This window comes from Ylistrum balloti, unplaced genomic scaffold (genome assembly GCF_031769215.1).
Source record: "Ylistrum balloti isolate Yb309-2 unplaced genomic scaffold, AGI_CSIRO_Ybal_v1 Utg370504, whole genome shotgun sequence".
In the NCBI taxonomy this organism is placed as follows: Eukaryota; Metazoa; Mollusca; class Bivalvia; order Pectinida; family Pectinidae; genus Ylistrum; species Ylistrum balloti.
The window spans coordinates 749,428-771,327 of record NW_026782326.1 but is presented as its reverse complement, the minus strand read 5'-3'; the positions used below and the strand labels follow the sequence as shown (position 1 = coordinate 771,327).

At 36.1% G+C, this 21,900-nt stretch overlaps 2 protein-coding genes across 2 annotated transcripts; one reads left to right on the top strand and one right to left on the bottom strand.

Moving 5' to 3' along the window:
* Nucleotides 1–11: 11 nt before the first annotated feature.
* LOC132555540 (uncharacterized) lies at nucleotides 12–9,762 on the top strand. The gene is made up of 7 exons (XM_060219888.1): nucleotides 12–115; nucleotides 2,085–2,277; nucleotides 2,555–2,745; nucleotides 3,672–3,792; nucleotides 5,208–5,398; nucleotides 6,258–6,410; nucleotides 7,022–9,762. Exons 1-7 carry the CDS (start codon nucleotides 101–103, stop codon nucleotides 7,769–7,771), a joined length of 1,614 nt encoding a protein of 537 aa, XP_060075871.1. The 5' UTR covers nucleotides 12–100; the 3' UTR covers nucleotides 7,772–9,762.
* Nucleotides 9,763–11,713: 1,951 nt separating this feature from the next.
* On the bottom strand, nucleotides 11,714–21,475 carry LOC132555531 (INO80 complex subunit E-like). Its single transcript, XM_060219878.1, has 8 exons — nucleotides 21,439–21,475; nucleotides 19,181–19,269; nucleotides 16,641–16,711; nucleotides 16,177–16,284; nucleotides 15,823–15,922; nucleotides 15,299–15,365; nucleotides 14,701–14,854; nucleotides 11,714–14,136 (listed from the first exon to the last, which is right to left on the bottom strand). Exons 1-8 carry the CDS (start codon nucleotides 21,452–21,454, stop codon nucleotides 14,070–14,072), a joined length of 672 nt encoding a protein of 223 aa, XP_060075861.1. The 5' UTR covers nucleotides 21,455–21,475; the 3' UTR covers nucleotides 11,714–14,069.
* Between the last annotated feature and the right edge of the window lie 425 nt (nucleotides 21,476–21,900).

Sequence of the window (21,900 nt, the reverse complement as noted above, 5' to 3'; positions counted from 1 at the left end):
AGGAGGAACCGAGGGAATAACAAAATGCAACTTACTTCAGTGTAAACCAGTCAAAATCTTTTGTATAAAGCAATTGTATGTCTCATTGCATCTTGTGAAGATGAATACGTTTGTGGTGAGTGTATTTACAACGCATTTAAGTTAACTCGGTGTTCGTACCAAAATGTCGGCGCATTATAAAGTGCATATAAGGAGATTGATGCTAGCACACGACAGTTGTTTTCTTTTTGCAAGCGTTCTTTCGTTTATTTATTGAAAACTGTTTCCAGCTAGGTTGGGATTATCATTCGAAATAAAGTATTCCGTTATGACTTGCCTCGGTTTCACACATGATCACTTCAGACATTTTATAAGAATTATACATAGCGTTTTACACGTCCTGCCAGATCTGCAAAAACATGGATGAATGGTCAGTTATTCACTTCAACATTAAACTGTTTTTCTTGTAAGAGTATGATAATCATCTCTCTACATCCATGTTTTACTGGTAATTGAAATAAGTAGGTATTTACATTATGGAGTATTTATACTGTAGAATGATAGTGTATTGAAAAGGTTGGGAGGGGGGGTTGTCACACGTCCCAGTACATCTCCAACAGGCGTGCACCGGACATAGACATACCGTGTGTGCGCACAGCAGGCCCAGAGAGGACAGCAGCCAGTCAGAACTCCTATTAATTCCCAATCATGATCATATAGCTTTTCGTCCTCGGTACGATAGGCTCCGCCTGTCACAACAGTCCCCTCTGGATCTCTCCTTCAAGGTTACAAGCCCTTAAATTCTAGGTTCAACCACTAGGATGTAGCTTAAGCACTGATATATCCAATAACTCAACAAGGTATTCCAATATATACAAACAACTATTTAATAAGATAACATTATGATTATATACAGGTCCAACATTATGGGATCATAACATTAGTGCCGACTTTTGACAGCTAACACTGAGTAACTCAACTAGTACAGTATCCCAATGTAAATGTGTGTAACCTTATGCTACCTAACATTAGTACCAGCAGACAACATGCTCCTCGGTCCCTATAGGTCTACAGCTAACCATTGCAGGGTTTCCATAATTTTGCTAGTAGTAGGCTGTGTAGTGATAGTAGAGGCTGGTGAAGCAAGCTGACCCGAGCCGCAACGCGGCGAGGTGGGGGGTGGCCTGTCGTGTACGTGTAGTCGTATATGGAACATTATTACGGAACTGGATTGGTGTAGACAGCCGGCTCTTATGGAAAACCCTGCATTGTATACAGGTTTCCTATGGATGTCTAAGCCCTTAGCCCCTGACTATCCCCTGGTAATGCACATCCTATGCTTGCTATAGCACACTATGTGAGCCGATATCACAACACTGTGTACTGTTAAGAGCACCACTACAGTCGTATCCTCACCTACAGAAGTGAATCGGTTAGCCAACCCTTTCAAAACACTAAATCCCACAGCAACCCACTCTTTTATACCCCCTTAATGAGTGCTACTCTACGATTGGCCAAATCGTATATAGTAAACAAAGTAAGCGATAAACTGAATTTCCCGTGTTCAATTCCGTTTCCTGTCCCATAAGGTACAACTAACCAACAAACGCCCTACACGTTTGACATGGCCTTGTAAACAAACAGGTATTGGTTTGTAGCAGCTAACCAACAGGAAGCATACGCTGAAGAAAAGCTACACCCTACCAAAAACATACGACAGATATAAAACAAGATGGTCCTGCTGTATCAGTAATACCAATGTAAGAAGTAAAGAACCTGTTCTCTCACAGTGTATTCAGTTTGTTATGAAGGTTATATAGAGAATACATGATCTGCGTCTTAAAATACTGACTGTATTTTGACTAGGGTTAATAAAGACAAAAGTGTCGAGCCTCTGGAGAGCCACATTTGTCTTTCTGTCCCAATACAAAGTGTACATGTAAGAACTAAATTGCTCTTAGCCATACAGTAGGCACGATGAGATAACAAGTATGGAGAAAAGGGGTTTTTCTGACCTCATAACTCAAGCACTAGTGATCAAACTCAATTGAAACATTTTAATTCATTTGATTTAATCAGTAATTTCTTTATTTTTTTTTTTGCAGACTCATCCAAGTGTCCGAATCAAAGGAACAGAGAACAACTACAACCCTGCTCCCTGCTATGACCAGATGTGTTCTAACAAAAGTGCTCATATGCATTGTCCATTTTGTGTCAAATCTGACATTTACCAAGATCCTGTGATACTAAAAGCCCATTACAGAGTTAAACATGTTGACAAAGGCATAGACTTCGCTGGTAAATATATTTCAAATCACACTGATAATGAAAAGTTGCCAAAATTATTCAGAAAGAAAGTTGATTTCCTTGTAAATCAAGAAAATAATCAAATCAGATACTTATGACTTTTTTCTTCAATATTTTCTTATATCCAACGTTATGTATCCATGTAATTGTTTGGTATTAAAGATGTTACTCATATTGCCTTATATCATTATTATTAATACTTGTAAACATGAACTACTGAATTAATTGACAGAAAGTTCAAAAGTACAAGGGGGAATTTTTTTGATAGGTCTTAAGATTCTGCGATGTTGTGATCACTGTGACATTGTTGGTGTGATCAAAGGAGAAAAGAAGTTTAAGGGAGCACACTGGCATTGCTATAGGTGTAGAAATGGGTTCAACAGGAGAGATGAGGCCATCAAACACTACAAAACCCACTTTCGAAATCCACAAACAACATTTCAGATACAGGTAGCTCAGGTATGTATATGACATGCAGGTTAAACAAGTATGTGTAACAGAGGCTGTTTACATATTTTAGTGCCTAAGCAATGGATCAAACCCAGAACCCTTTGCTTACCAGCCTCGCACTTAACAAAGTGAGTTGAAGAGAATATTTCTCTAGCTGAGCAATATATTGCAGTTAATATTTCTAATTATTATAATACTCCCCTTCTAGAAAAAAAGAAGTCATCCTCATGTTTCCAAGTATTATAGTGATGCTTGTGAAAGTGATGTTTTGTATTGTTCTGGAGTCCCCACATGGACACTTATGTAACAGTGGTCATTATTGATTCCATTAGAGATCAAACCAGTGATTTCTGGCTTACTAGTGTAACCTATCATATAAAATCTCTCTAGCTGAGAGGTATATATCTATTGCAGCAATAGCTACAAATGAATACAAGTAGCAGAGATATATATGAAGTACAGGAGAAACAGGTGTGTTTGGACTATAGATATAACAGGTATATGTTGTAGATTAAATAAATAAATAACGTCAGTATCAGGTAAGTGGTTTCTTCAGTGAGGCGCTTCACTTGAGCTTGGATACCAAAGGTATGCAGGGCGATTAACGAAATATTAAATATAAAATATAAAAGGTATATGTTGTGATGGAAAGACATCACATACTGAAATTTCGTCTACTCTTATACCAAGGGCTTACTGTTCACTTGGAAATTTATTTACTTCAGAAGTCAAATAACAAATGACATTTACCTAAAAATTTGGAGAGTTTACAAACTCCGATGAAAAAGCTAAATAAGTGGATCCTGCTTATGCCTAATTACTAAGTTTGAACCTGTTGTAAATTTTCATATCAAAGTTTCTCTGAAGGAATAGCTGTATGGACTGCTCTAAATTAGATCATTTAGTTTCAGGAGTTCTTTGTGTCTTTATTCCAGGAGGTGAACAATCCTAGTTCTGGATATTGTGATAGTACAGCAACTATTGACCAGGGTGGCATATCTATACACCCAGCTCTTACCGAGGCTGTTATGTCATCTAGTCTAGCTCAGGAACCAGGTAGGTTTACCTCCATACCATACACCCAGCTCCCATCGAGGCTGTTATGTCATCTAGTCTGCCTCAGGTTTATCTCTTTACCATACACCCAGCTCCCACTGAGGCTGTTATGTCATCTAGTCTACCTCAGGTTTATCTCTATACCATACACCCAGCTCCCACCGAGACTGTTATGTCATCTAGTCTACCTCAGGTTTATCTCTATACCATACACCCAGCCCCCACCAAGGCTGTTATGTCATCTAGTCTACCTCAGGTTTATCTCTATACCATACACCCAGCCCCCACCGAGACTGTTATGTCATCTAGTCTACCTCAGGTTTATCTCTATACCATACACCCAGCCCCCACCAAGGCTGTTATGTCATCTAGTCTAGCTCAGGTTTATCACTATACCATACACCCAGCCCCCACCAAGGCTGTTATGTCATCTAGTCTACCTCAGGTTTATCTCTATACCATACACCCAGCTCTCACTGAGGCTGTTATGTCATCTAGTCTACCTCAGGTTTATCTCTATAACATACACCCAGCTCCCACCGAGGCTGTTATGTCATCTAGTCTACCTCAGGTTTATCTCTATACCATACACCCAGCTCCCACCGAGGCTGTTATGTCATCTAGTCTACCTCAGGTTTATCTCTATACCATACACCCAGCTCCCACCGAGGCTGTTATGTCATCAAGTCTACCTCAGGTTTACCTCCATACCATATACCCAGCTCCCACCGAGACTGTAATGTCATCTAGTCTAGCTCAGAAACCAGGTAGATTTTACCTCTATCTATCTCTCATGAAGGTCATTAATTCATCTAGTCTAGCTCAGGAGCCTGGTAGGTTTTACCTCTATACTTCCTTTGTACACACAAGAGGTAATATCAGGAACCTGGTAGGTTTTACCTCTATACTTCCTTTGTACACACAAGAGATAATATCAGAAACCTGGTAGGTTTTACCTCTATACTTCCTTTGTACACACAAGAGATAATATCAGGAACCTGGTAGGTTTTACTTCTATACTTCCTTTGTACACACAAGAGATAATATCAGGAACCTGGTAGGTTTTACCTCTATACTTCCTTTGTACACACAAGAGATAATATCAGAAACCTGGTAGGTTTTACCTCTATACTTCCTTTGTACACACAAGAGATAATATCTGGAACCTGGTAGGTTTTACTTCTATACTTCCTTTGTACACACAAGAGATAATATCTGGAACCTGGTAGGTTTTACCTCTATACTTCCTTTGTACACACAAGAGATAATATCTGGAACCTGGTAGGTTTTACTTCTATACTTCCTTTGTACACACAAGAGATAATAGTTTTTGTTATTTATTGATTGAACATGTTTTAGATATGATTTAAATAACAACTTCAAGACAGAAAGTTGAATATATTTTTGCTGTGTAGGTTTGATGAGCCAGCCCCACCAAGTGACTGTATCCAATGGTAAGGTCCCTGAGGGTTCCGTCCATGTCTCTGTGGCTGCCAACGAGACAGTGGACACTTCTGATGGCCAAACACATCACATCATGATTATACAGGAGGAACCAGTAGAAAACAATAGCAATACATACACTACCCAGATCATCACTAGTGAGGTAAAATAGGAAGTGAAATGTCAAGGATATATCAATGTTTTTACCAACTCAATGTTCATATTTATGTAAAAGATTGGAAAATGTATATCAACAAACATTGAATTTTGGGGTTTATGAAACAAGAAAAAATTGTCAGGGCTTTTTTTTTGAGAATTTTCTCAAATCACATGTTTCACAGAAACTTTCGGAATTGATGTTCTTTCATTATTACAGTTTAGTACAGTGACTTATTCATGTAACTTTACTACATAACAAAGATAAAAGAAGTCTGTATATTGTCAGAAATACTCTACAGGTTGTTATCTTTGTTTGATCCCATCATTTCATTTTGTGCAGTTACGAAAGCAATTGTTTACCAATAATTACTGTGGTGCTGGTTGTATGGTTTATCTAATATTTTAGGGATAATCGTTGAAACATCTTGTTTCTGTTAAATATTTAAGAGTACTATGATTGCAGGATGAGCTTTATCAATATCATGATTGTAGGATGTGAGGATGATATAACAGGTTGTAAAAGATTCAACAGTTTGTAGATATCATAATTGTAGGATGTGGGGATGATCTAACAGGTTGTAAATGATTCAACAGTTTGTAGATATTATAATTGTAGGATGTGGGGATGATCTAACAGGTTGTAAAAGATTCAACACTTTGTCAGTATCATATTTGTAGGATGTGGGGATGATCTAACAGGTTGTAAAAGATTCAACACTTTGTCAGTATCATATTGTAGGATGTGGGGATGATCTAACAGGTTGTAAAAGATTCAACACTTTGTCAGTATCATATTTGTAGGATGTGGGGATGATCTAACAGGTTGTAAAAGATTCAACACTTTGTCAGTATCATATTTGTAGGATGTGAGGATGGTTGAGGAAAAGGAGCAGTCGAACCACCAAAATGCAGCCAACAAATTGGAGGAGCTACAGCAAAAATACCAACAGCTGGAGGCTGAAAAGGACGAGACAGAACGTATACTGAGAACAGAAATTCTTTCCCTGAAGTCACAGGTGAGAGGAAGTCTTGTAACTGTATCATACTGCCGATCAAAACATTTTCCTTTTGACCACAACTTTGTTTATTGTTATCATTTCTACACTGTTAATGATAACTGGGTATAATCTAGTAGTGTTTGGATCTGTCCAGTTGCTCATTACTTCCTGAACTTATGAGAATTTTCCTGCATTATAACTCAAATGGTAGAAAATAAAAAAACATTTCTTGGGTTCATAGGCAACGATAATGTATAGCTGTTCATTTTTACAGGTCAAAATTTTCATGATTTCAAATTATATATTTCAAGAAATCTTAAATTTTGTGATCTGAATTTAAAAGGCCATTGAATACGAGCAGGATCGTGTTTATATACTGCGAAATAGCGAAGATATCCTCCGCACGAAAACAACCTATACAGAATTATATCTATAACACAGCAAGCATATATATATATATTTGCTGCTTGACCTTGGGTTAGATTGAATATTTATTTGTAGTTTCAAACAAACATAGTTAGACAGTGACATTGTTGTATTATGGTAAAGTTGTCAGTAGTGATATGTTTATATGTATGTAGTTTGACAGCAAAGCTGATGTATAAATTAATGTGGATGTATATTAACAGGTGGAGACCCTGGGAAAGGAAGTACTGTCCTACCAAAAGCGTGAGGAAGAATTACTGGAGCAGGTCAGTGTTCCACTGGACCGTAATATAGAAACTTTGTTAAAGAATATGGAGACACAGCACCGAGATCTTCTCCACCAACAGCTGCTTGTCATCAAACGCGAGTACAAACCACAAACATTTTTGTCTAACACTGTGGTGGATGGGCAAAATAAAGCCTCACCAAAGACTAATAGTAACATTCAGCGCTACATCATTGAGTGTAACCTGGACCAAGACTCTAATCCAGCACCTGATGAATTAGTTGATCAATCTAAACCAGGTGACTCTGATCCTGACAACGAAGCAGAAAGTCCCAGAGCTGTGATGGGCACAGGTGAGGAATCGTCTCTTCAGGAGAATGTGGAGGATTCAACTATATCAGATAGTCAGAGTGATGTCAATAAAGCCCTCCAGGATAGCATTTTGTCAAATCTAGATAACAGTCAGCGAGGAAATCTTAGCTTCCAGCTTGGTGGAGAGGGGTATTCCTACTGTGTTTCCGAGGAATCTGAGGGGAAAACAGACCCAAAAAACAATCCTCTAGTAGTATGTATTGAGTATCCATCCGATGTAACACTTACTCCTGTGGAAAATACATTCAAAGTTCTTGACAATTATAATGCATCACAGATAGTACAACCCATCTCAATTGTGAATAAGGGAGATGCTTGTGTGGAGCCTGAAGCAAAACGTCAAAAACAGTGCTGATAAATTGTTTCATCGATCCCAAATCTTCCAATGTGTTATATTCATACCATTAATTTTATTTATTTTTATTTTTCAATGAAATATAGATCATGGAATATCAAAGACATTATAAAGGGGATATGTCTGTTATCATTCTCTGTAAAACATATTTTTGTACGTTATGATTGAGGTGTCTGTTATATAATTTATTCAAACAACTGTCTTTGATATTTTATGATCCATTATATACTGTTGATAACATGCCGTAAAACTCCATAATCAAGTACCTAACTTGTTTGTTCCTGTTAAATCTCTTCCTTAATACATTGTTAATTCTATGTGTCAGTAAGTAAAGAAATCTGCATCACACAATACAGTAAAATACTTGTATTACTTCATTCTGTTATTTCTTAATGCCCAATTTAAATTCTTCCATGCTCGTTTGCAAAACATGCATATTGGCAAAACCTATGCACATTTATTAATTACTTCTTTGATTTCAAATATGAATGTGGTAAGTGTAGGAGTTGATAAAACAATATATAATACCTCTGTGTAAAGTGAATTAATTGGTCGAGTTTGGAACACACTTTTTCTTAAAAAAATTTTGATGGGTTCCATTAATATCAATAGACATACACTCAATAGGTTTTCAAAATGCAGGCCAGTCCAACATGAAGAGCTTAAATTTAGAACTTGATCAAATATCAGTGTCCCAAAAAACAAACCCTATACAAGGTCTATATTCTTCAAGTTATAATTGAGTTGTTCTCAGAAAACCGGGAAACTGGTACAGAAAAATATAACAAGTATTACACAGTAATGAAAGAAATTAATTAATTTTATAAACCTGTTATTAATACAGTGTAATTTTAGTAAAACCAGTAAATGCTTACCTGTTCTTTCTATTGAATTAAAAATTAATATGAATTTGAACTAATACAGTTTACTGATGCAGAAAATTACAGTGAATAAGCCACATGATTTGTAAAAACAACAGAGCATTTCTGGATTTCCTGATAAATTTGTTGCATGGAAAATATTTTTAAAATGTATACTGGTGTTTTAAGTTCCATATAATTAAAATATTAAAGAAAAGATAATGTCTACAATGATGAAGTCCTGTAGGATTCTATTGCATTTATACCTTTAATTACATATAGAGGATTGTTCATCCCAAAGTTTCTCTTGTTTTGTAATTTACATATACACTGCATGATATATGGATATAGGTAACTGTTGGGTACAAAGGCATCTAACACACTGGATTTTCTAGTCTTCAAAAGTAAACAACTTTGTTTTAATCCACCGGAAATAAAACAATTAAATTTGGTAATTTTCACTATAGGTTCAGTTTAAGATTTCGTTTTCTAGATGATCTTTTGATGACCTTATTTGGCTTTAAAGTTCCAAAGTAAAAAGAAATTATCTGAACAATACATTCATCATAAACTATAACAAATCAGTTTGATAAATTTTCATTTCAATTTGAACTTCAAGAGCAAAGATGACCTTGATAGTGACAATATTGTGTTTCATAGTAACCGAAAATTTCATGATTCGCAAGTTTTTGCACAATAACAAGGTGACTTATTTTCTCATTTTGTAAAAATTTGATTACTTCAAAGAAATGAGCTCATATTAAGATAAATGATTTGCTGAAGGAAAATCTACAACTACACAAAAACCATCTCCAACATTGAAATTCTGAAGTCATTGGTAATTTAGCTTCCTTACAACATGTACCTGGTTGGCCCCTTCTTTAAGTCAGTTTTCAAGTTTAGGACATGTTCGCCTTATGTTCCTGCTTTCTCTATCAGTTTTCTTGTTAGTATCCTGTTAAATTTTTGTAAAGATGTTTAATTTTCTTTGTTTTAAAGACAATCGATGAAATATGGAACAAAAGAGAACACAAGTTGAATGTTTGTTGATTGTAATTGAAAATGTTTGTTTCAAATTATATGATTTATTGAAACCATAGTTAATTATTAGATTATTGTGAGTCGACATCTTTGGGCAATAAAATTTTCAAAGAAATGTTCTGATATTCTTTGCTGTCATTTGTCTTCCTTGTTTATGTGTTTATGTTGTACATTCAAAAATAGTCCTTTCCACTTTCATCTCTCACCAATGCTGTTTCACTGCAAATAGGAAATGGCCTTTGGGTTTACAGCAAGATGGCACTATGCAAATAATTCTTGATATTGCTGATCTTCAAAATATACATGACGGATATTGCAAATTCATTGCACTTGTTTCCTACCTTGCTAGGTCAAAGTTTCATGGATATAATATGAGAGTTGTCATTATTTCATAGAAACAACCACATAAATTGCCTATTTGTTATCTCTATTTCTTCAAAATTTCCAATGTAAACTTCCCTTAGTCCTTAGGACTAATCCAAAAAACAAAATGACAGCAAGGCAGTTATATCAAATTTTGAAAGGTTAAGTTTGTTTTAACTATGTATTGAGAAGTACATGATAGATCAGTCTGTGATTTAATGTGTAAACTACCCTAGGTCATTCCTTGTGCATTTAATTTCGGGACCGATCTCAAGATCAAAATGGTCGTATTGGTGTGTTAATTACCTTGTCCATGTTTAGGACTGATTAGAATCATCCTCGATACTCCAAGGGTTATGATCACTACATCCTCGATACTCCAGGGGTTACGATCACTACATCGATACTCCAAGGGTAACGATCACTACATCCTCGATACTCCAAGGGTAACGATCACTACATCCTCGATACTCCAGGGGTTACGATCACTACATCCTCGATACTCCAAGGGTAACGATCACTACATCCTCGATACTCCAAGGGTTACGATCACTACATCCTCGATACTCCAAGGGTAACGATCACTACATCCTCGATACTCCAGGGGTTACGATCACTACATCCTCGATACTCCAGGGGTTACGATCACTACATCCTCGATACTCCAGGGGTTACGATCACTACATCCTCGATACTCCAGGGGTTACGATCACTACATCCTGGATACTCCAGGGGTTACGATCACTACATCCTCGATACTCCATGGGTTACGATCACTACATCCTCGATACTCCAGGGGTTACGATCACTACATCCTCGACACTCCATAGGTTATGATCACTACATCCTCGATACTCCAGGGGTTACGATCACTACATCCTCGATACTCCAGGGGTTATGATCACTACATCCTCGATACTCCAGGGGTTATGATCACTACATCCTCGATACTCCAGGGGTTATGATCACTACATCCTCGATACTCCAGGGGTTACGATCACTACATCCTCGATACTCCAGGAGTTATGATATTTTTGCTCTCTGTACTCCTAGAACATGTCACGTCAAATTTGAAGGCACAAGTGAAGTAATTTAAGACTGATACACTTCTTTTGAAGATTACAAAGGAGCAACACCAAACTACAAAGCCATTACAATATACCATTATGTGACATCAAGAATCGTTTGATGTACACCAGAGGATCACATTAGTCTTGTCATCTTGTCCACAAGGTGTCACACATGGAACCTTCAGTTTTGTCATGAAGTGTTCCACAGGTGCAGAGAACAAAAGTGGTTGTAATCCCTGGAGTATCAAGGATGGATTAGAACATGAAATGGTCAACAGACTTCTATATTGGATTTTGAAATTTAAGTCTGTTATAGCTTTTTCTCGAGACAGTCAGCAATGTCCAATTTCAACAGCTATAAATCAATGTACTTCTTTAGAAATACTTTATAGATCTTGTTCAAGTTTCATTTTTCTATTTCCTTTCAATAAAGATAAAATTACCACCATAAAAATAATACAATGGTGGGCAGTGAAATATTGTGGTCATGCTAATTGATTAAACCAATGTCACAAATGTTGCTTGTCAAAAGAACAGATATTAGATATACAGCTAATCAAAGGGCTTGAAAAAAATTAAAAAACCAAATTGACAATGTCTATGTTTTTTTTATTGGTAAATGATTTACATGAGTACGTACAAGTTGAACAACAGGTAACATAATAACACGGCACTTGACACAATTCATTATCTACATAGATCTGTTTACACCTTACAGAATACTTAACACATAGGTACACACCATGTTAATCATTACATCATCCCTCCATACCACACAACAAGTAGGTACACACCATGTAAATTATACACCATCCCTCCATACCACACACAACAAGTAGGTACACACCATGTTAATCATTACACCATCCCTCCATACCACACACAAGTAGGTATACACCATCCCTCCATACCACACACAACAAGAAGGTACACACCATGTAAATTATACACCATCCCTCCATACCACACACAACAAGTAGGTACACACCATGTAAATTATACACCATCCCTCCATACCACACACAACAAGTAGGTACACACCATGTAAATCATTTCACCATCCCTCCACACCACACAAAAGTAGGTATACACCATCCCTCCATACCACACACAACAAGAAGGTACACACCATGTAAATTATACACCATCCCTCCATACCACACACAACAAGTAGGTACACACCATGTAAATTATACACCATCCCTCCATACCACACACAACAAGTAGGTACACACCATGTAAATCATTTCACCATCCCTCCACACCACACAAAAGTAGGTATACACCATCCCTCCATACCACACACAACAAGTAGGTACACACCATGTAAATTATACACCATCCCTCCATACCACACACAACAAGTAGGTACACACCATGTTAATCATTACACCATCCCTCCATACCACACACAACAAGTAGGTACACACCATGTAAATTATACACCATCCCTCCATACCACACACAACAAGTAGGTACACACCATGTTAATCATTACACCATCCCTCCATACCACACACAAGTAGGTATACACCATCCCTCCATACCACACACAACAAGTAGGTACACACCATGTAAATCATTTCACCATCCCTCCACACCACACAAAAGTAGGTATACACCATCCCTCCATACCACACACAACAAGTAGGTACACACCATGTAAATTATACACCATCCCTCCATACCACACACAACAAGTAGGTACACACCATGTAAATCATTACACCATCCCTCCATACCACACACAAGTAGGTATACACCATCACTCCATACCACACACAACAAGAAGGTACACACCATGTAAATTATACACCATCCCTCCATACCACACACAACAAGTAGGTACACACCATGTAAATTATACACCATCCCTCCATACCACACACAACAAGTAGGTACACACCATGTAAATCATTTCACCATCCCTCCACACCACACAAAAGTAGGTATACACCATCCCTCCATACCACACACAACAAGTAGGTACACACCATGTAAATTATACACCATCCCTCCATACCACACACAACAAGTAGGTACACACCATGTTAATCATTACACCATCCCTCCATACCACACACAACAAGAAGGTACACACCATGTAAATTATACACCATCCCTCCATACCACACACAACAAGTAGGTACACACCATGTAAATTATACACCATCCCTCCACACCACACACAATTTGGTACACACCATGTAAATCATTTTTACACCATCCTTCCATACCACACACCAATTACCATAAAATGGTAGACACCATATAGATATTCCTGCATACTACTCACCATTTACCACATGGGAACACAAAACAATAACTTGACTTCAGCTATTTGAAAATGACTAAATGCTCCCTTCAGTAAGCCAAGACATTTACAGGAAATAGACTTTGGCTATGGGTTCATCCAACTTTCAAACAATTTTTCAAATTTCATTTGTTAAAATAACAGAGTCAATGGTAAATGTAAATGTTATTAATATCAGAAACCTATAATATGTAAGTTCAGGATCAGAACAACATCTCATACTTGACAAGGCAGTTTTTTTACAGTAAAAAATAGTCAGAATCAATGATGTTACTGGTACACAATGTAATTAGATCTTTTCTTCCCAGTCAGTGAGAGTACATCTATATTATGACTGTTCGTTCACTTCATAACAAATTATACCTTAAATATTGTAAGTTGATGATGTAAATCAGTTGTAATATCATTTTCCTGTGTACAACATCAGATACGATACTTTTGATCCAGCACCTTCAAACAGATATAGCATTTATATCAAATAGGTCCACATGTTCGAATGCACATCGGTATTCACATTTGTGAAGGTTTATCCACTTGGTTCCAGTAGTTCATTGAGAAATTCTTGGACAAAAGTAAACTTATCAAGTCTGGCCCCTTACCTGTCCCTGTATATAGAGATTACCAAAGCAATGTGCTATGTTCTTGTCTATTCACTGTCCAGAATCCACAATTAAATCACAATCTTCTTCTTCTTTCAGGTTTTCTAGTGCTGACTCACTGAAAATCAATCATAACAAACTTTCTAGTGCTGACTCACTGAAAATTAATTATAAACTTACTAGTGCTGACTCACTGAAAATTGATTATAACAAACTTTTCTTGTGCTCACTATGCACTTTTTATCATCTACCAACTGAGCTAATGCAGTCTCCAATTCTTTAATGAGCCAAATAATTCAAGCAACATTTGGCTCAAGAACTGTTGCAGCTGATCGGATTTATTTGTCCAAAATAGTTCAGTCGATCTGAAAACTAAGTAGAGGTTTTCAGCTTCAAATCACATCCACAGTTTACACATTTACTGGCTAGTTTCCTGTCCCAATACAGCGACAGGCAAACTCTATTTTCAAAATCAGCTCAGCCATTCATGAATAAATGCACTTCAAAAGAAGTTGATAAACAGCATTCACTTTACTTGCCCTTTAGAACAAGGAAAGTAAAACTTTCTTTCCTTTATTTAGAAGTAAAACAGTTGTAGGCCAATGCATGCCTTTACAAGGGATAAGGTATTCAAACAATTTAGATAAATATCTTGAAATGTCAAAGCTGTTGTGTGACCTACCTGTCTGGGTTTGAGTTGTCATTACTGAAGATTTCCATTGGTAACATCATGGGGGCTTTTTCTATGCCAAACACATTCTGTCTTGATTCTAGGTGGCGCTCAAGCTCCTCCCTGGTCATGTGACTTGCTTTCTCTTTAACTTGAGATACTTTACCTGAAAATATTTAGTTAATTACATTATTTCCCCCTTCAGTCCCTCACTTCAGTCCCACACTTCAGTCCCACACTTCAGTCGGTGAATACTGCTAAGTACTGGTATCAAGTCTGTTTCATTGCCACTAATTGCAGATTTTTAACTCTACCATGACAGAGAGAACAAGTGAATTACTGAACATATTAGCTGTCCAGTGATGTTAACCTTTAACAAAAAATATTTTATCATTAATAATCTTGTGTACAGATGGAGAGCTAGTCTACAGGTATGTTTGTTTTACATTATGTCTTTAACTATCATTATTTCACATTGACTGTTGGATATTTGAATACCACTATGTACCATACTGACATAATTAAACAGACCATGTTTCTTTAACTATCACATGCAGTTTCCTAAGTTATAACTGATACCACACATGTTTATCATATCTCACACTCTTACCTCCTTTAGACAACACTGCCTTCTTAGCACTTGATTTTGACTTTTTCTTTGCTGGCTCTGCTGCCATCTGCCAATGAAAGCAAGTAAAATTAATTTGAAGGATAAAATTTTAATCATCATTCATTTATAAGGAATCAACGTTAAAGAAAATCTCAAATATTACTTCATCTTTAGTCCTTTTCACCTAAAATATTACAAACATCATTCTTTTAAATGGAACTTTAAAATATATGTCTACCATTATGTAACATTCTCATAGCAAATTAGTACCTTTGTACCTGTGGTACACAAACCAAATATCAAAAGAGGGACAATGTAACTCTATTAATTACACATTTTTAATCATCAATCCTTCAAACACAGAGCTCCCAACATAACACATTTATGAGCTAACAAAGAGAAACAGAAGAAGTATTCGTACTCTTTAGGTTACAAACAATATTTTTCATGTACTATCAATATATATCATATTTGTATGTGTATATTGTAAAGTGTCTAAGAAAGATAATAATCAAAATCAATACAAGAAGACTGGATGCTCCAGAAGGCGTTCCTGGTGTCCCAAGACTTCCTAGAATGGCTGAAGGGTCTCCACCCTGGCCTGGACTAAGACCAGCTTTCCTTCTACAACAGTTAGACACAAGTTATTCTCAATGACGGACTGCGCTTTGACCAGTTTTCTTTCCCCAACAGTTAGACACAAGATATGTGCAATACCAGTTATATTCATCATCAGACAAACAGTTACAGACTTGAGAGAAAAACTTTGATATGTTTATCCACATTACAAAGATACTTGACTTCTAGCTTGATGTCAAACACATCTATAAAATAATATCATAATCTTTATTACAATGGATAAAGGTATTTTTTCTTACTTTCTTGAACTTTGACTTTCTACCTCACTGTCACTTGAAGCAGTAGCATCAGAATCGCCTGAAGATTCATCTATTTTCTCGTGTTGCAAGAGGCGGTCCAACAGAAAGCTGCAGCAAACATATCAAGACATAAATTATCTATCCTGTATTTCTGACTCAGTAAGGGGTGGGTTTATTGCAAGATGATAATATAGTATTAGCTTGTACTGAGCAGCAATGTAAGGGTGAGCTTATTACCAAGCATAGGGTTATTACTAGATATGTATCACAACATTCATAAAAAATATTTCTTGAGGTTTTGACCTTAAAAAAAAAGCTACCCAAAAGAAAGAAAATTTTTTACAGAAAGTTACTTTTTCAAGGAACAACTAAATTAATCTGCAATTTAAATAACTTCATGAATCTATAGCAAGTGAACAAATCTTATTTATTTATTTTTTTTTTTACTGTGTCAAGATGATTACCTTCTGTCTCTCGATATCTTTAACAATTTTCTCTGTGCTTTCCTTAATTCCTCAAGGAAACATTCTTGCTCCTGAATAACAAATATGAACAAAGAAGAAGCTCATTAGGTACATCTTATCTTCAATTAGTGCACTCCTACACATCAAACTTCTAACAAGTTTTATATGATCAATGATAAAACAAATCTGATTGATGAACTTAAAACAATATTTAAATAAAACAAAATTATCACAAATGAAATTGGATACTATTTTGCCTGTACATGTACCATCTCCTGTACTCCTATCAACTGAACCAGAAATTTGGCACTGCCATTGTAAAAATACACCTGCCACATGTATTTTTGCTGTGTTCGGTAGTGATGGAAAACAGCTGTATTTTAGTATGTGTTGTAATTCAACAAAATCAAGTATTATGTTTAGAATTATGAATAGTTGTTGAAATGGGTGATTTTACATGTTGTAAAGATAAAGTTGATTTATGAAAATTCGTTAAATCGCTGTTATATACTGTTGATCTTCTTTCCGATTTAGCAGAGGAGCTCCCTCCGTATGATGAAGAGGCAGATGATGCCAGGATGGCTGATGAACCTGATGAACCTGATCTTACAAAGAACCTTTCTGACTGGGGCGCAAATAACGGGCTGATCAGTTCTCCGGACAGGGTTTCGGATGGAGCAAAGCGGAGAAGGTGCCAATAGCAAAGGCTTAGGTATTCCGCTTTTATGGAACCTGATCTTCAGAATACTACCAATTTCACATTTATGACTCAAACTTTTATGAATCGAAGTTCTCACTGTTTCGAACTTTTTTCCCGGTCCCATGGTTAAGAAACCATTAGAAATCACAACACATGAATCGAAGTAAAAAAATTTACCTGCATGAGAAAACTTGAATGTCCCATGGCAGTTTTCACACCTCAGTGGAAGCGTGAACAATGGCCAGGCAAGGGCTAGACACAAAGTGACAATAATCACTGACCATGTCTGATTGTCTACACAAGCTGTATTCTCAAGTCATTAACCGTTAAGTGGTGTGATCATGGCGTGATTGTTTGTTTGAAACAAATGACAATGGAGGATTTTTTCGCAGTGGAGCAACATGACTGATTCCTGTGTTGAGATCAGTGGTTTTTTTCAGGACATCAATTCATTTCACTAGCGGACATTATTAGTGCGTAAGATATAATTTGTTGATCATTCTTTGTTTAATTTGGATTTGAAGAAATATTGCATTGCGATGTAGTGCTAATATATGTAATGTATATTGTGCTTGCATTCTTACATGTGTGTTACGTATGGATGTTGTTCCATCCTTTTCGAAATCAGTAAGATACACATACCGGAAGTGAACCGAACTCTCATCTCCGATACAACCATGATGCCCTGTGTGTGAATGACTCGATGGAAGTGCTATGTTGCATTGTTATTCGTTGTTATTTGATATCTCTTGTCTTTATAATAAACATGTTAAGATTCATATGAATTCTTTTCCTTCCTACGATATTCTGTGACAAAGTTGTGTTCGAACAGACATTTGATAGATTATGCAAGCGATCAACATGAGATATTGATAAGGGACTCTGCATATAACACAAACGGACACAATACACATCTTTTACAGGTGTATTTTTTGTGGTTGGACAGTCACCATTCATGAGTCGAAGTCCCGATGTATCGAAGTTTTCATGACGGTCCCTTGAACTTCGACACATCGAAGTTTTACTGTACGTTTCTGTAGCAATTATTTTGGCGTCCGTCATCAGGTAAAAATCCAGCGTAATGTCAATGACAGGTAAACACAGATTGAACAACAAATCTGTTTTTTTCAATAGCCTAATTTTTTATCAATGTTGCAGGATAAATACATGTAGAATACATGGTCAGTGTCTTGAAATACAAGTTGTATATTGGCTTAGGAAAGAAAGACAAAAGTGGCGAGCCATTTTGTTTTTCTTTACCTTCACCAGAATACAGCTTATACATGTATTTTAAGATATTGACATGTATTCTCTATATCTGACATTATATCACTTTGTATTATGTATATGTATACAACTAACTATTTTTTATATCTCTAATGATTCTTCCACTGTTGACTCCATCAATCATGACAGATCGTAGCAAAGGAGTGATAGTAATTACGTATTTTTTTTCAAAGCATACCTTGTGTAAACAGCATCATTTTCTGGTCAGGAGACATGTAGTTTGACTCAGCCAAGTATCTATACTAGGTGGCAAAACTTACTCTCTAGAAAAGATTTTTCTCAAAAATTGTTTCCCCAAAAAACTAACTGTGTATTATATACAAGTACATACAATACAATATTTATAGAAATATATAACCTCATCTTATAAACATGTAATACACCTACAGTAAAATAAACAAGAAGCCAAGTTGTAACTGGATGGAAAATCAAAATTTGAACCCAAATTTCCCCATTCGGGTCCTTACATGATATAAAATGAATCCTCATATTGGGTGATTAAACATGAAATTGCTGCTATCTTTCTTGATCTCAACCATTTAATTTTACATACATAAACAAGAAATTTGAGTTTTTTCTTCAGAGCCTTGTACTTTTGTTTGTAGTCCACTTGATGCTGTTCTGGTTGAGGCATCTGATTATCTGAAATATGATCAAATATCATCGACATTATTATTGATCAGTTCTAGTCCACAGGAGATGATTCTGGCGACCATAATATAATTATACCAACAGCCCCTCACAATCTCCCACCAAAATGATCACTAGGGGGTTGTCTAAGACAACACATGATACACATCTTCAAACTAAATGATCAAAAAAATATCAATATGTATCAGGTATATTATTCAAATTGGTCATAATACACATATGCAGCAATTCTAAGTTTCAACATGTTCATACACTTAATGTTTGTTATATCATAGTTGAACAAGAAATCTCGGCACCAACAGTAAATTCTCTCAAATACAGATCTGAATATATAAGCATTGGGAAGATCAAGAACTTTTTATCATAAGTCTAAAATTCTTTACAAATTGTAATGTTGTCACAATTGATTTATCTAATGAATCATTAACATTGTATATTTGAGTCGTCTGATTTGGAAACTTAATGGGGTATTCCTTTGTTGAAACTATTGACATTATAGAAAGAAAACAAAATGGAAAACACATTTTTTTTTTAAGAGTGGTAAATGTTATTAACATTACTATTGTAATCAAAGTCTCAAAATAACCCTTAACTACTAAAATAACCCTTTGTTACTAAATTATAAAACACCTGAAATTCTTAAATCAGTCTGAATGACTAAGTCGAAGTCAGTTGGTAGAGCTGTGAATTAACTGTGAATTGGTCTGCATCCTGTCTAAGCTCTTAATACTCAAGGGGATTGTGTCGTCACGCCATGATTACCAGTTGTGATTCAGGAAGCTCTGTAGGCAACAGGGTAATTTTCTTAGATATTTACTGTTTTCGACAGTAAACATAACAAATGAAATATGGCATTGATGTCAGTTACTACATGTTTTGGAGTGAATAGCATTGATAGATTTTATGGAAAATGACAAAAAGTAAAACCGGATGTGGCACTACTTTTACCAGAGTCAAATCAGTGTCTTCGTCTACAGAAGTCAGGACAGATACCCTGAACATCACCCAATCAGGGTGTAAGTTGTGTTCAATGGTGTATGTTGAGAAGACAACCAAAATGCTGAAATTTAACAGATGCCAGGAATATTTTTGCATTGGATGTATTGGCACGAATGTACGCACATACAAAGTTTTGTGCCGATCAGATAGTGTGTGGTTTTGTCCTCCATGTAAAGTGATAGTTGAGAAAAGTATACTGAACGATAGAAAAATTGAGGAAAGGTGTCGTGAGATAATGGAAACATTCAAGAAAATGCTTGAAGATTTGGAAAATTCAATGAAGAGGAAATGTGAAATATCTGATGTCAAATGCGTATTGAAAAAGGAAATGGAAGGTTGTGAAACAGATGGAAACACCTCAGTGTTCGGATGAAATATTCTCCGAGGTAAAGGATTGGCAAAGCAGGGAGAACAACATGGTCATTTTTGGAGTTTCTGAAAATAAAAAAATGAGAGCAGATATTCGGGTAGTGGAGAGGATCATTGAAGCCTGTCAAAATGCTCTGGGAGGACCCCAGAAAGTCATTAGACTGGAAAAATGCCCGGATTCAAGTACAGCATCAAGTGAAAAAGGGCGACCAATGCTTGTGAAATTCGACTCTCTGATACATAAATGAAATATTTTCAAAAATATCCAAAGGCTACACAGCTGCGAACAATTTTCTTCTATACAAATCAGGACCTTATTAGAATGAGAAAAGGAAAGTGAATTATATCAAGAGGCAAAAAGAAAAGAAGAACAAGAATCTGAAGCCTACATCTATTGGGTTCGAGGACCACCATGGAACAGAAAAAATTGTTCGCTTCAGTAGAAATATTTCATGATGAACAATAATTTGATCTCTCAAAACCGTAAATTGCTAAGTCAGTATGTAACAATTTATTTCCTCCTACATTGTATGATATATCAATTCCAATGTAAATCAAATTTAGATATGGACATAGAGGCATTGCTTTGCCTGCGTCCATTATTAACTTAATAGGAATGTGTTTTTCCGCGTTACATACATACATACACTGACTAATGTAAGTTTTTCTGTAAAACTAAATCTGAAATCTTACATAGCTTGTCTCCTATACCCTGTCAACACATACCTTATATCTATGCATGGATCACCTGTAAAAATAATCAGACTCTGTGAAAAATAAAATATAATTCACCTGCAATTGGCATCATTGTTGACTTCGCTCTTCTTTCTGTCCATCGGTTTCCTTTGATAAATTATCGCTAAGAACCTTTACTTGATTGGCTAAAAAATCATTGCTGATGTATCGCTGACGCTCATTGGTTATTTAAAATAGAAATCGAAAGTAACAGGCATGGTGCGGCTCTGTTTAAGTGGGTAAGACGGTTGACAGGATCGGGCGACAATTTACAGGATCGGGCAGAATCGGAGTAAAATAGTGCCGTTTTAACAGTGTTAATACATTTATTTTTGCATGCATATGTTAATATTTTAAACATTATGAACATTCTTTATGAGAAAACGAAGAAGTATTTAAAAAATACCCAGGCGATGTACATGATCAACTCTGTGAGTCACTTGCTGAACTCTTCAGAGTGTGAAAAAAGAAAAAGAAAAAAGAGAAGAAAAATTAGAATACACGTGGTGTTGAGTTCTT

Coding starts and splice junctions, on each gene's coding strand:
- LOC132555540 (XM_060219888.1), top strand. Junction 2,278..2,554: donor CAAAGGCATAGACTTCGCTG/GTAAATATATTT, acceptor TTTTTTTGATAG/GTCTTAAGATTCTGCGATGT. Junction 5,399..6,257: donor CCCAGATCATCACTAGTGAG/GTAAAATAGGAA, acceptor TCATATTTGTAG/GATGTGAGGATGGTTGAGGA.
- LOC132555531 (XM_060219878.1), bottom strand. Junction 16,285..16,640: donor AAGATATCGAGAGACAGAAG/GTAATCATCTTG, acceptor TGTTTGCTGCAG/CTTTCTGTTGGACCGCCTCT. Junction 14,855..15,298: donor GGCAGTGTTGTCTAAAGGAG/GTAAGAGTGTGA, acceptor AAATATTTTCAG/GTAAAGTATCTCAAGTTAAA.